Source organism: Amblyomma americanum, chromosome 1 (assembly GCF_052857255.1).
Source record: "Amblyomma americanum isolate KBUSLIRL-KWMA chromosome 1, ASM5285725v1, whole genome shotgun sequence".
NCBI classification, from domain to species: Eukaryota; Metazoa; Arthropoda; class Arachnida; order Ixodida; family Ixodidae; genus Amblyomma; species Amblyomma americanum.
The window spans coordinates 139,614,824-139,629,271 of NC_135497.1; the positions used below are offsets into that span (position 1 = coordinate 139,614,824).

At 41.9% G+C, this 14,448-nt stretch overlaps 1 protein-coding gene across 1 annotated transcript in view; it reads right to left on the reverse strand.

Annotated features, from left to right (window-relative positions):
- The window catches only part of LOC144113742 (uncharacterized), a 62,525-nt gene continuing 48,077 nt past the window's right edge, over window positions 1-14,448 (reverse strand). The window contains exons 26-38 of the mRNA XM_077647030.1: window positions 14,008-14,095; window positions 13,807-13,914; window positions 13,643-13,716; window positions 11,621-11,744; window positions 11,421-11,554; window positions 10,878-10,983; window positions 10,329-10,379; window positions 7,882-8,069; window positions 5,243-5,378; window positions 5,116-5,169; window positions 2,573-2,727; window positions 1,979-2,114; window positions 1-1,896 (exon numbers count right to left, since the gene is read on the reverse strand). Coding sequence (XP_077503156.1) covers window positions 1,891-1,896; window positions 1,979-2,114; window positions 2,573-2,727; window positions 5,116-5,169; window positions 5,243-5,378; window positions 7,882-8,069; window positions 10,329-10,379; window positions 10,878-10,983; window positions 11,421-11,554; window positions 11,621-11,744; window positions 13,643-13,716; window positions 13,807-13,914; window positions 14,008-14,095 — 1,360 coding nt within the window. The 3' untranslated portion in view covers window positions 1-1,890. The remainder of the gene's footprint in view (window positions 1,897-1,978; window positions 2,115-2,572; window positions 2,728-5,115; window positions 5,170-5,242; window positions 5,379-7,881; window positions 8,070-10,328; window positions 10,380-10,877; window positions 10,984-11,420; window positions 11,555-11,620; window positions 11,745-13,642; window positions 13,717-13,806; window positions 13,915-14,007; window positions 14,096-14,448) is intronic.

A 14,448-nucleotide genomic window follows, 5' to 3' on the forward strand; every position in this document is an offset into this window, starting at 1 on the left:
CAGCTTGTACACCTCGTTTTTTAATGCTGTCACGAAGTTTCATTGCTGAAATCGACCGCGAAGTACTCTAAAAAAATTTTTCCTAAACCACGGCAGCTGTGCATTGCGGGAAAACGCTTGGTCAGAGGGTGTTTTTCTCTGTTATGATTTTCTTCTCAGATATTCATCTTGCGAAGCAAATTGGTTCCCAACTGTTTTATCTATTTTGACCCCATCTGCTTTGTTGTACTCCTAGCACCATACTGCAAGTCAAGACATTCTTTGTTTTTCAGATCTGTGAATTTTAAATTTCCTGTATGAAATTATTTTCCCACTCTCGATATTTGAACGAAAACTGCCTTTCAAAAATCCACAACCAAAATTTGTGATTTGCAAAAAAAATATTCTAAGACTGTCTTGATTTCTAGCACACCAGCAGGAATGCATAGAATGGTGAACTAGTCTTCTGCCACACTTTCTTACCTCTGCAGCCTTTTCACAAGATTCACAGGAAAACATATATCAGAAAGCAATTCTCTGGAGATATCAACAGCAAAATTTTGTGACAGTAGTCATAAATTTATTTTTAATATCCTCAACAAATTTCATGTAAACACATGAAGAAATAAAAAAAAGTGGTAGAGCTTTACCGTAGTTAAACCTAGAAGTGCGAAAGCATCTTTTTAGCCTGGTTGACTCATGATTTTGCTTTGCTGGGTCATCGGCACGTCTGGCGATGATATCAGTTTGTAAGTAGTAGTAGCTGATGAAGACGACGACGTGCGATGCACAGGGCAAGATTGTGTTGCAGTGTAATAACGAGCGTGATCGGCTGTAGCGATAGCATAGTGCTCTCATGCACAGGCCACTGAGGCTGATCTGTTCGCACCATCACGGGTTCGAAACCCAGTCGGCACAATTTTTATTTCTTTATCTACACAAGGTCAGGCTTCACTACTGAAATGGCTTTTGCAGCTTTAGCCATGAGGTAGAGCTTTCGCACAAAAAATTCTGTGCCGAAAGCCCTGTTCCCCCTTAAACTTCCTTCCCTTAAGGACTCCCATGTGACAGGGAGCGCATCTCCCTCGAGATAAAGACTAGCCTGGTTGAAGGGAGTTGAAAGAAGTTCAGCTGTGCCCATGTGACAGGGGTATAAGTCATCCATCCACTGTGGAATTGCATATCTTGATTAAAGTGACATGTGCATCTGTGCTTAATGGTGTTTTGTTAATTTTAGTTTCTTTTATCTTTGACTAGCTTTCTACACTCTGCACATATCCAGTGCAGTCTACATACTTTCAGTTTTTCCGTACAAATTCAGTTGCTAGTAAGAACATGTGGTGTCATCTATCCCTTCATTCATCTGTCTGTCACACTACTCGTGAAGCTTCATGGCCCACTGAACAAAAAATTCTTAAATACTCTTCAACGGTATTTTAACACAACCACACTTTAGATGCTGAGGTTTCAATCGTGGTGGAAAAAGTTAGGGCCTTTTAAATCAGCTGTCGCTTTAAAGACTCTGCCAAAGTAAAACAAGAGCGGCAATAATAACCATTTATATTTCTAAAGTAGAAGCCTGGTCTGCTTTGTGATATATAATTATAGTATGACAAAGCATTCTCACTGGAGTGCCCCACTTCAGAAATTGTACAAATTCTGCAGTCATCAGAAATGTTTTGTAATGCCCTCACTGAGAATTTCAATACCTATTCCATTGCTGCTGCAGTAAAACTGACCGCAAATAACACTGATCATTCTAGCTTCTATCTGACAGCAGGCTTGCAAGAAAACATTGTCACAGATTCATATCAGCAACTCACTTTTGGCAAGGACTTCAGCACTTGCGGTGGTGCTGCTGTCAGCAATGAGTACAGACGAGCCGAGGTTGATATTGGCATGCACACACCTTCAGCCCTGAAACCAATTAGCATACTTATCAGAAATGTATACCACAGCTATTATTATACCAGCAGAGCTGCGTATACCAAAATCATACCTGGAGATGTGCAGAAGACATGCCCACATTCAGTACATCCTCGTCTATTGTGTCAATATGAGTCATGAGCAAAAGTGCTGTGTTCATACAACAGCTTCTCTTGGGTTCTTGCCGCTCCACATTCTCAACAACAAGGCTATAATATGAAATGGCATCCAGTTAGCTACGAGACATTTTGCCTCAAGCTGCAGTTAGCAGCACTTATAAAACAAAGGCAACCATTCAGCTGCAGCTCACTAGTGAGCTGGAGGCAAGCCATTATGCTGCTGAGTTGCATTGGCTGGGGCAAGTTGGCTACATAGCCTGTTTGAATTAACCGCTCTATACATTGATGCATTCGAATTACTAGAAGATTTTTTTTCATTGCAATATGCAATTGTGATGGCATTGAATGTCAGTTCCAATAAGCCGGGCATTCAAACTAAGTGAGTATGAAGAAATGGCATTCCACTGTATCATCAGACGGTGAAAATCCAATAACTATAGCGCAACACTCCTGCTGAAAACTGCTGAAAACAATCATGCTAGCCACCTGCCATGGCCAGCTCATATTTTCTTTGAAGGTACACTGCCTATATAGTAAAGTATTATTACCTGAAGCAGAAAACAAGAAGCAGGAAGAAGTCCAGGGCAGACATCAGGTTCTGCATCAAAGCAGTGTTGAAACTGGCAGGCTCCAAAGAAAAGCACAGGTTTGGATTTTCTTCCAAGAAGCTTGACGCATATACTTTCAAGCCATCATTATGATTCTGCACACAAAAAAAGGCAAAAGTTTACTAGGAATCTATAAAGCTTATTCACGTGACGTCCCCTACACGGCACGCCTATGCAGGCAACCATGGCGCGCAACAAGATGGCGGTCACATCCTGCCGTGCCCACACGAGCAAGACAATCCTATTTGAGTGCTCCCTAGTTGAAGATTTTAGTTTCGAACTTCGCAATAGAATGGCGGCTGAGGGGGTACACGGTTTCCATGCAGGAGCCACCTGCCGCCCCACCAAATCTGATATCTGATAGTAAAGAGGGTCTGTACTAATCGCACACAGATGAGCAACATGCAAAATATCGTCTTATACACTCGAAACTGCAGAAGACGTCTTTCACAAGCAGAGTTCAATAAGCGTTTCCTGCTGAGAAGTAATTTTCTTGGTGCAATTGAAAGATGCTGAACACAAACTAAATTTAGGAATGTCCTTTCTTTCTAGAGCACTCTACTTTTTCATATAGCACCCACCAAAGACATGCATTTTTGCTCCTGGTGCACTAGTTTCTGCATGCCACTACGGAAGAATGAGGATGGCTGCTGATGTCACCAATGGTATACCCCACAGGTGACCTCTTTCGTTCTTGTCACACATGAGGTGCATGCCCTTCAGAACTGAAATTAGCCAATGTAGAAGCTTTTAGTGAGTTAGTGGCAGATCATTCTTAAATACGTGTGTACGTCCCTTCTCTGCGCCTATGTCTTTTTCGCGCTATTTTAAAAATGAAGGCCTCCAGAAGTTGCTTTATAATGAGAACTAGCCAGAAGTACAACTGGCAATTAACTGACTGATTGCTGGATTTTACTGTGCAAACAGTACTAGTGTCACAATGCGAAAACGGCGACACCTGTCTGTAGCCTCGGAAAGTGAACCCCCGCCCTCCAGATGCACCACCTACTAATTACCGTCCCCCCCCCCCCCCCCCCCCCCCAAGACAGCCACTCTCAATCCACCTTACCACCCCAACTCCGCCCACCTCAACCTTCCAGAGGTATCATTCACTTGCACAACTCTACCCTCCAGAAGTGCCACTTACCACCAACCCACCTACCTCCACTCTCAACAAGGACTCCAACTACTAGAAGCCCACACAGCAATGGAATGAAAAAGTAACGGCAAAATCACATTCAAAGACGCAGTGGGAAAGCCAGTTACCCTCCAGCCACCTGCCCACCCCCCAGATAGAAGGCCGCCTACCTACGTGGTGCCAGCCGCCGCGGTGGCTCAATAGTTATGGTGGTCGGCTGCTGCTCGGACTCGGGTTCGATCCTGGCTGCAGTGGTCGCATTTCGATGGAGGCGAAATGCTAGAGGCCCGTGCACTGTGCAATGTCAGTGCACGTTAAAGAAACCCAGGTGGTCGAAATTATCCGGAGCCCTCCACTACAGTGTCCCTCAGAGCTCAAGTCACTTTGGGACGTTAAATCCCGTAAAACCAAAACCTACCCAGTGCCACCCTCAACCTACGTCCTCCCACTTTCACCCTGCAGAAAAATTCTGTTGCGTGTGTGAAGCCTCAGCTTAAAGTAAAAGCATCAGAAGGGTTAATCCAACTGTGTTTGCAGAACTGTCACATCAGATTTCTGATTGTCCCATAATTTTTTTATGCACCAAAGCAACACTGTAGGCTATGAGGCGTGTTGTAATGGAGGGTTGTACACTAATTTTGACCATCTGGGCTATAAAATGTGCAAAGAGGTTATAGAGCCATTTTTGCATTTTGCCTCAATCGAAATGTAGCCACTGCAGCTGGAATAAACTCCACAATGTTGGGCTCAGCAGCTGAATGCAATAGCCACTCTGCTACTGCAGCAGGCTGCCAGAAGCCTGATGATGTAAGGCCCGGGATGCAAGGTAGGTGAGACAGACATCATAGAACTGGTGCTGTCATTCTTCTACAATGGTACACAGACACCAGCAGCCAGAGAAAGTGTAAAATTCAGGTACTATATTGAGGACAACCAAAAACAAGTACTTCTCACTGGTCTGCCCTCAATATGTAGTGCCTGAATTTTGCACTTGCTGAATGTACTAACTAGGCCCACAGAAAGCACTCCTAATGACAAAAACAGAGAAGTGGTACCGGAAGTGCATCTCCACAAGTTAGGACTGTGTTAGAAAGTCGTGCTACAGTGAAAGACAACATTCCAAACTTTCTTTCGAGTGTAAGATCGTTCAGTTCTGTCATTTGATAAAAAGTTACAACCCTGGAAGCAAACTTATTGGACAGTCCCAGCACCACCTCTTACAGGCAGCCTTAATAGAATAAAATAAAGTGAACCCAAAGAAATGACAGACTTTTCAGGTTTTAGCATTTGATTGCTTAAAGACAAACAGTATACGTACTCAGAGATGATAACCATTTATACTTACATTATGATCCCTTTTACACAACAAGAGAAGGAACTGTATTGCCATGGTTTGCAGCTAGAGAAAAATAGGAAACATTATAATGAGTGAAAATAGCTAAAAGAAACACCGACAACTAAAAATGGCTCACCGCAGGCTTCAGGGTTTTATAATGTGGAGGTACCACTTGATGTGCACTTAGAGAACAGGCTAGCACAAACGCTGGAAACCAGGTTTGGGTGATCTTTGACAGCCTTTTTCCAGATTCCTCAGAGCCTGCTATGAACCTTAAGCAAAATATAAATAGCCACTCATGAACATGCCTGTGACGTGAAGTACAAGCATTATACAAGTAACAAATTTCCATATGGCACCTTTTAAGAGTGTTACCTCTTACTCATCCTGTTTCAAGATTTCGTGGGATCTGCTACCACCCTGAGATCACAGCGCCATCTGTGGCAGCAACTACTCATCACGTTTCGAGATTTTGTCTGCTCCACGTTGGGGGCTTCCCCTACACATTTGACCAACTCTGTTCCCACTTCGAGTTACTGATCAATTCGCTCTCGCCCTACCATAAGCTTGCCGTCCCGGTTCGCTCAGTTGGTAGAGCGACTGCTCCGGTGTAGCGGTGGTCCTGAGTTCAAACCCCGGACCAGGACGAATGTTTCTTTAACTACGAAGTTTCTGAGAAAGCTGTATAGCTTTCCTTTGTAGCCGTGTGGCTGCACTTGGGTGGATGCCAATGAGTAATTACTCCCTTATTACATGGTGGATAGAGGTGGAACTATGAGGGTATGACGTCAGGGTACGAAATGGTGACATAGTTTCGGTTTCCCGAATCCAAGACGGCGGCCATTAAAATTAGTTGTGTCCTCCCATCCCTTTCCCCCGTTACCCCCCTCGCCTCCAAAAAATATCCTATAACGGGTAGGAAAACCGCCCCGTTACGGGAACGCTATATATGTATACATTCATTCCGCTATATATACTCTGACAACAAGGGGCACCCATCCGGGGACAGATGTGTACCGGATTTGGTAGGCAAATAAAACCCTATGGGTTGTGGTATAGAAATAAAACCACAATTAAATAAGAGGTAAACATTGTATACATGCAATTACTAATTGAAGTGTTACCATATCGCACCGCAAGCCCAATTCTAGGCCCAACTTGACCCCCCAAATGAAGGAAATTCCATTTGGGACGTATCTTGAAGGGGTGTAACTCGACAATGGGTAGACGTGAATAGTAATTTCTCTGATAGATGGCGCTAGGCGGCGATCGCTCCGCTAGGTGGAAAAGCTATGTTGCTTTTCCGAAACGCTCAGGGTTTTCCTCACTGGCCCCACTCGATGTGGAAAGACTCGTTTTACGCACGGCCAATAAAGCTAACGCTCGTTACTTCAACGTCTTCCAGATGGTGGCGGCCTTTTTTTTACATCTGGCTTTGCGCATTTGTCCTTGAAATAGCTTTTGCCACTTAAAAACTATGTATGCCTCATCACCCTCAAGAAACACGCATGCTTGCGCACAACCATTAAGTAACTCTTCACCCTGCACATTGATTCATGGTGTGACCCAAGTGCCAACATGGCCACAACTCTTGAGTGCACACCTATTCTCACACTTACATCACCCAATCGGCATAAACATGTTCTCTTCACATGACGAACTAACTCAACTTTACTTCTCTCTTCTCTTTTGCTTCCTTCGTACTCCTCCCCATACATAGGTAGCCAAATGGATATTTCTTGGTTAATCATCCTGTCTTTCCTTTCTTTTCTTTTTCCAAATTTTTGCCCACTGATTACAATACTCCATTTTGCCATGCACATGCAGCGGAACCAAGGCTACTAGCTGCATAGTCCAACTAGAGTGGACTGCATTTAACCGTGCAGTGCTCTTCGAAGACTTGCAGTGTGTGCCCACTTTGGACAAACACTAGATCCAAAAAGCATTCGTAGCAGCAATGCGCAGTATAAGAGCACAGAAGTACACTATATTTTTAAGCTTGATAACAGCTCTCTTACACGTTCCTACGAAGAGCATGCACACTCCCTCAAGCGGCTCCTTCTCCATCATCACCCACAAATAACAAAGATAGTTTTGCCTTGGTTTTCCAGAGGAACCTAAAACCAGTGTGCACAAAGATGATGATGATAATGAATTTTCATAGCGCAAGGGTATCTATGGAGAAAGAGCACCATGACACAACATGCTTCCGTCTACTCAAGGTGGTCAAAGACCCATTTGCCATTTGCCAAGTATTTCGCCCCAAAGAAGCCGAGCCCCAGGCCAAGAAAAGCTTGTACCCATAGCATCGCCGGTGAGTACCCGGCGGCACTGGAGATCGAACCCCGCACCTCCCGCATGCGAGGCAGATGCTCGAACCACTGCAGTGTGCACAAAGAGCTATAGCTATAAACGCTACTACATTTAAAAGCAAACATATGCAAATGCATTAATGATGCAGCAGACAGTGAAAGCAAAACATGTGCACAGCATAATTAACCATGAGCGCATGTTTTGAATACACAGCTCAGGCTGGAGCTTAAAATGAAGAGGACAGAGAAAAGGAGCTGATTCCATAGACAGCACAACAGTAATCACAGAAGTTTTGTCTTTCATTGACAGCACTGAAGAGCTGTACAGTAAAGCTTTGTCTGTGGTTTACTCTCTTGAATGCAATTCTCAATCTGAATAACAAAGATTATGCAGAATCAAATCACGCTCTTTAGAGTGTGATTTGACCCTGCCTTTGACTACATGAAATCAACTTGAACTTACTCTTCAGCTAAAGTGTACAGCTTCTTGATGCCAGTCAGCAGGCTGCTCAGTTCCTCGCACTTAATGTACTCAAGGGCAAGTACCGGTGAAACAATTTTCCAGTGCCGAATAAGGTAGAGCACAAGTATGGGACATTGTTCCAAAATACTGCTTGCATGACTTTTCGACAAGTTGCTTTGAAAAAGACCCTGAAGAAAAAGAAAGCAGAACAGAAATATTACAAAGTGACCACTACTACACATGATGCTACTTTCTTGCAATAAAAAAACATAAAACTCTGTCATGTCATTTCTTTATACAACTAGTAGCTGAGAATGACATTACAAAGAAAGGAGGCAGGCAAACAGGCACAAACAACAGTATTTAAATTAGCTAGAACTTGGACATGCATGCATACAACACAGTAAAAAAACCTTCCATCTGCTTCCCAGAGCTGAGAGTTTTTCATTGCAAAGAAACAATGCATCAAAGTCTCAGCTAAGGCTGTCATCATTTTAAGCAACTGCAACATTTAGTAGACTGTAACAGCCAAGAAGCTCATCAATCAGCCATGGACTTTTCAGCAGCACTACTTCCAGTTTCAGTAAAAATAAAATCTAATTCCAATGCCCTATTAGACTGCAATGAATAATGCTACCACAGATGCATCAAGATGCTGCAAGAATACTTCTGACACAGATCCCAGTGACAGCAGTTCACACTTAAGGAACGACGTGGATTTCAAATCACGAAAATCATGAAAAAAAATAGAATTTTAGAAAACACCAGATTTCTTATCTACAAGGTCTTTCTAATTATACCGCAAAAAATTTCCCCTGAAAACAGCCCAGAAGTGACTTTAAAAAACGTTTTTGTGACCGTAGGTAGCAAAAAACTGGCTGACATCTCTATGAAAATGCCAGTTTTCTCAAAAGTGCTCTTTGACCTGACTGCACTACATGCAGAAAGTGTAGTTACATTGTGTTCCCTGATATTCTTTATGCAGTGATGTTCCTATATTTTTTAATTACTTAATCACTTTTTTAATCCTTTACCAATTTGACATGACAATAATGATTATATTATGCAAGCATGGATATAACATTCTGCGTAGAAAATATCAGGCTGTTAAAAATATTTGGAGAATATCACTGTGTCAGCCATTCCTTTGGGTAGAACTTAAGAGTGACTGCAGACTCCTACTGTGTACTGTTGTCACTTCATGATTTCTGCCAGTCTGGTATAGCAATGAAGCATATAAAAATTTATAATGCCAAAACTACTTAAAATATTTCAGTGAAATTTTGTATCTAAGCATTCAGTGGTCTTTTCAATAAGCACATCAATTTAATTGGTCTACACGAAGAAATTAAAGATTTCGCCGCCAGAGCCCGCGTCCCCACTTGAGAGACAAGGACAAAGATCATATGTAAAGCTTTGTCAAAGAGCCAACTACGATAAAGCCAAGGACCCGTCCTAGCTGTGTCAAGAAACATGATACCCACTATGCTAGATGCCAGCCAGGCGTGATATACGAGATACTGCACACTTAAGGCAGCACGTAGGTTGGCCAGACAGGGCACTGCCTCCATGGCCCTCTGTGTGAGCATGCGAATTCCTTAAATACACTCACAGGCACTACTCTCGCGTTACAATGCAAGAAATGCAAAAAATTCCAACTGCAGCTTGACCAGGCACGTGTATTGAGACGTTAAAAGAACAAAAATTAGAGAAATCCTCAAGCTTTAAATCATTCATAACAGAGCAGACAAGTGTGCCAGTACGACATTGATTACTCATGCGAAAAGAGTTGTCTTCTCTGGGCTCTTTGGTTTCAACGCGGCACAAAAGGCATTTTTAAAAATGGTAAATTGTGGGGTTTAACATCCTGAAGCAACACGTGAGCTATGAGGGAGGCTGTAGTGGTGGGCTCCGGATTAATTTCGACTCCACGGGGTTCTTTAACATGCACTGATTATAGCTTTTAGTTTGCCATCCTTGACCACATGGTGTTTCTTAATTTTGTTTCCTTTTCCTCCTTTCATTGGTATATATAGCAGTTGAAAATACTAAACCAATCTAGCTGGCAGTAATCAATGTTTGTGTTGTCTTTTTCTGTTGTCATTCCCAGCTGTGTTGCTTTTTCTTTGCTGTAAATGAACCAACTAGCTCTGATTTCTACTCTCACGAGCACGTTACCTAGCTTCTTTGTAGGTTACTATAATGTTTATTTTGATTACTTCCGACAATTTCTACACTCCAGCCATACATAAGTAAATAGAACGCCTAAAAAATGGAGAAGAAGGCTAGAATAGTTTAGGCCTTTTACTAAAGTAAAATAGTACAGAAAGGACATAAGTAAATAGAACGCCTAAAAAATGGAGTAGATGGCTAGAATGGTTTAGGCCTTTTACTAAAGTAAAATAGTACAGAAAGGACTATCACAAAATTTGAAACTGAGCCATTACCTTGAACAAATGCAAAGCCAAACCAGGTGTTTCTTCTTGACTGCACAGAACCTGCAGCATGCACATAAATATTAGCAGGAAAAGTAACCATACATATGCACAAGCCAAAATGCCAATTTACAGCTAATGTACGACAATCACGTTACAATTTACTGATCAGTACTACTATGCAAACGAACAAATGGAAGACGAAGTGTACGCCTCCCTAACAGATGTTTTTTTATCCCTCTGTCTTCCCAAAGTTCTTCATTTCTTGGTGCAGTGCAGCACAACAGACACTTGCCAATCAACCGGGCTAATTGTTCATAAAGAGTTACAAAAGTTAGCACTGCCACAGTTATGCACACTGCGTAACTGCATTCCCCAAAAGCTCACTCAACTCAAGACAGCAACATCATGAATGGCACACTAATAAGGCCATTTGAAAGTACCTTTCAGAGACTCACCTTTGATGATGTTTTGTGGGAAACAGGAAATAAATAACACCACTTGATATGACATGAGCAATGCAAGGCATTTTTCAACGACAATGCAAATTTATCAACTCACCAGGTATTTGTTCACCACCCTTATAAAAATCTTCACAGATTCGCTTGTTGGGCAATCATCTCTTCGGTTGACTAGAAGGCAGTATGCGGGCAGGTGACAATACATCCTGCATAAAACAACATTAGAAAGGTAAGATGGGCAACTGCACACCCTTCATAAAATAATGATGCCTTCACTAAAGCAACGCTACTTTTCTACCCCTTTTTACAAGAGGTAAGACAGCAGTCATGCTGTTGGAAGAGCAAACATTGAGACCATTTGCTTTATGACACAGAAAAAATTGCAGATTTCTCCATTGTATTTTTCTTTAGTACCAAAAAGTACTAAAAAAATGCGTAGGCAGGAAGTGAATAACGATTAAAGATCAGTCAAATGGGTCACAGCATAAGCGAAACTAGCCTAGAAGACAATGTATACGTACTAAAACTGCCATTAAAAATAAACTTAATTATGAAGGTGATTATGATAAAACTTTGACATCCCATTTTACTTATAAAAGATGTAAGTTAAAATCACTACATGAAGATAAAAAAAACTGCTCACTTGAAAAAATTCACTGCCATCTCAGCCTCATCTACAGAGCTGCTTGCAATTTCAGCTTCCATTTGAGTCAGTGCTTCAGTTGCAAATGGCACTGCTTTGTCGAAGACACCACTTGGTGGGTTCAGCAGCAGGCTCTGCATTAGAGACACAGAAGCTTTTTTTGTTACTTGCCAGTACACCTTTCAAGCCTAGCAGAGCACCTGCAGTAAGATTTGAAGGTGGGAATAGTTGGGTACTCCTGGACCAGAAACCAGCACTCGAAGTAGTGTTAGGCACAAGCATCTTGCACTGTCAGCATCAGCAAGGAACTGAAGATAGTCTTGTCTGAAAATAAAAAAGGTCAGTATTTGAATGGGTGATGAATATATTAACTCTTTCCTTACAACACCATAGGCCATGGGTCATATATATGACCCACATTTTGAACAAGCCGTCAAAAATTCAATTTGGTGTTACTGGACAAGCTGCGCCATTTAGTTTGCTTCTATAATACCATTTCTTTGGTTTCAGTTTTGTTTTTTCATTTCCTAACGCGAGGAGGCGACGTGAAAAATGCAACTTTGACCGTACATTGTCAGCTGGTCGCCGATCATGGCATCCGTTCCGCCGCACACTCCTCAAAGGCAAAAGGTTACCAGCATATTTAACCAATAAATTATCGAAAAGTTTTTCACACACAACTCTGGTGTTTTTTTTTTTCATTCGGAAGTATAATCAATAAGCAACAGTTTGATGTATCAAAATTCACACTGCATTTAGCACTTCTCGAAGAAATAATTTTTATTTTAAAACACTCAAAATTAGTCATTTTTTCACGGCAAGGAGAGAGTTAAAAGAAATAAAGCACGAGGTTTATGCCTTGAGTAAGCTGCAAGGAGTGTTCTGTAAGTACTGCCTCTTGGACTGTTACTTATTAAGCGATGCAATTAAAAGACGTTGCATAGAAATAAAACATGAAGTCTCTTTCCCAGGAGCACATCACTTTTCAATATACTGTCAACTCTTGGTAATTCAAACTTCAAAATGACAGAAATTCTGTTCAAATTCTGTGCAGTTTAGACTGAGAGAAGCATTTTTAATGCATGTGGTGATGCTAACGGGACCAAAGCATCAGTTCGAACAAGCTCAAAGTTCCAATTAAATGAGCTGGGATTAAGTAGCGATGATGAGGGACCAAAACATCAGTTCGAACAAGCTTAAAGTACCAATTAAATGAGCTGGGATTAACGAGATTCCACTGTAGTCCCAACCAACGGTGATGAACGTCTGCCATCAGCGCACTAGTTTCTGCATGCAGTCGTAGAGGAGTAGGGGCATTGACGTCACCAACAGCGCATTGCATGGGCAACCTCTTTGTCAGACACGAAGTGCGCACCCTTCATATGTTCCTTCATCTTGGGAAACAGCCAGAAGCCTGATAGCATGAGGTCTGGGCTATAAGATGAGCAAGGGGAACCAGCCACCCTCAATCTTCTATAATTGCATGCAGAGGCTAGTGCACTGAGTGGAAGATGTGCATTGCTGTTGGTGGGAACTGTATTGGAAAGTGGTGTGTTCCTGAAAAAGAGGGCACTCCAAACTTTCATCTGATGCAACATATTTCCATTCCACCACTTAATGTAAAAGTTGCAGTCCAGGAGGAAAAACTTATTGTACAGCCACTGCAGAAGCAGTTGCATGTAGGTGCTTGAAGGTCAGTGGGAAATATTTATAAAATGTGAGCATTGTAATATGTGCCCTAAGTACCAAGTGTACAGCTGAGTGGTCTTTGTCCTAGACTGTGTGCACCACCAGACTGTTAAAAGACTGCCGAAAAATCTTTGCACACTGGCAGGTTAAAGGCAGAATCACATAGTAGCAGCAAAGAATACACGTAAAATACTCCTGCCTTTAGTTCAGTGCTGCTCAGTTTGCATTTTCAGCATTAGGGCATCCTTGGAATGAAACAATGTTGCCTTAGCCTATGTTTCCACATCTTGTGCAACAGCACAACAGATGTAGATGTGATAGCACAACAAAGGCGTGGGTACACAGGTGATATACAACATGCTCAAAAGAGAATTCATGGTTGCCAACCCTATCACTCCATGCAAGCAAATGTACTAGCAGCTCTTACAAACAGCTGCAGTAGTCAGTTTAGCAAATGCAATGTGAAAGTTGTCATTAATTTAGACTCAGACAGTGCCCACATAAACATTAAAGCTTAGCAAACGTTCCCTCACCTCAAGACTGGAGAAGTAGAACTGACATCATCAGTGATCTGAGATTCAAAATTCACCCACTCTGACACAGACAGCTGAAAAAAAAAAAAAAAGAGCTATGTCCATTTACGACGACCTGCAATAGCATTTCCAGCGTTCTAAATGCTTTATTGACAAAGCCATACCTTGCCAGACTGAATCCAGTCTTCTATGGGTGACTTTGAGCACTTCTTCCAAGTGTCAGAGTCAATTTTATCAAGTTTGGACTCAGCCCTTTGCATAACAAACTGAAACTGAAACCATAAAAAAAAAAGATCGACATCAAAGCCCCACTGTGCAGAAGATGGCAGCAGTACAATGCCAACATAACAAAAACAATGTGCTACCTTTTTTACCAACACCTTTGGCACACATGGCGGTAAAGAGGTGCTGGGCACTTGCTTGGCTGCTTCTGTAAGATAGGTGACTGATAACCTGCAATGAAGTAAGCCTTTAAAGACTGCATTCTGTCCACTAAAGGCACATCTTTAGCCAAAATATGCCAAAACTTCTTAAATTTGAAAAATTTTAAATATTTTTGGACATAAAATGTTTACTTCACTTCGCAATTCAGAATCATTCTTTTATTGGTGGAAATATTTTTCTCAACACCGACTTTCGAGCCGTCCTACAATGTAGGATACAAGGCAGATTCGGTACCTGTTACATGAAGTAAAGCTGCAAACATCTGATATCCACTTTAAAATCAATTTCTCATCACGTGCAGTGGTTTCCTTATGACATGTGCAAATTTTTTTTTTTATTATTGCAGAATTGCAATGTAGTCG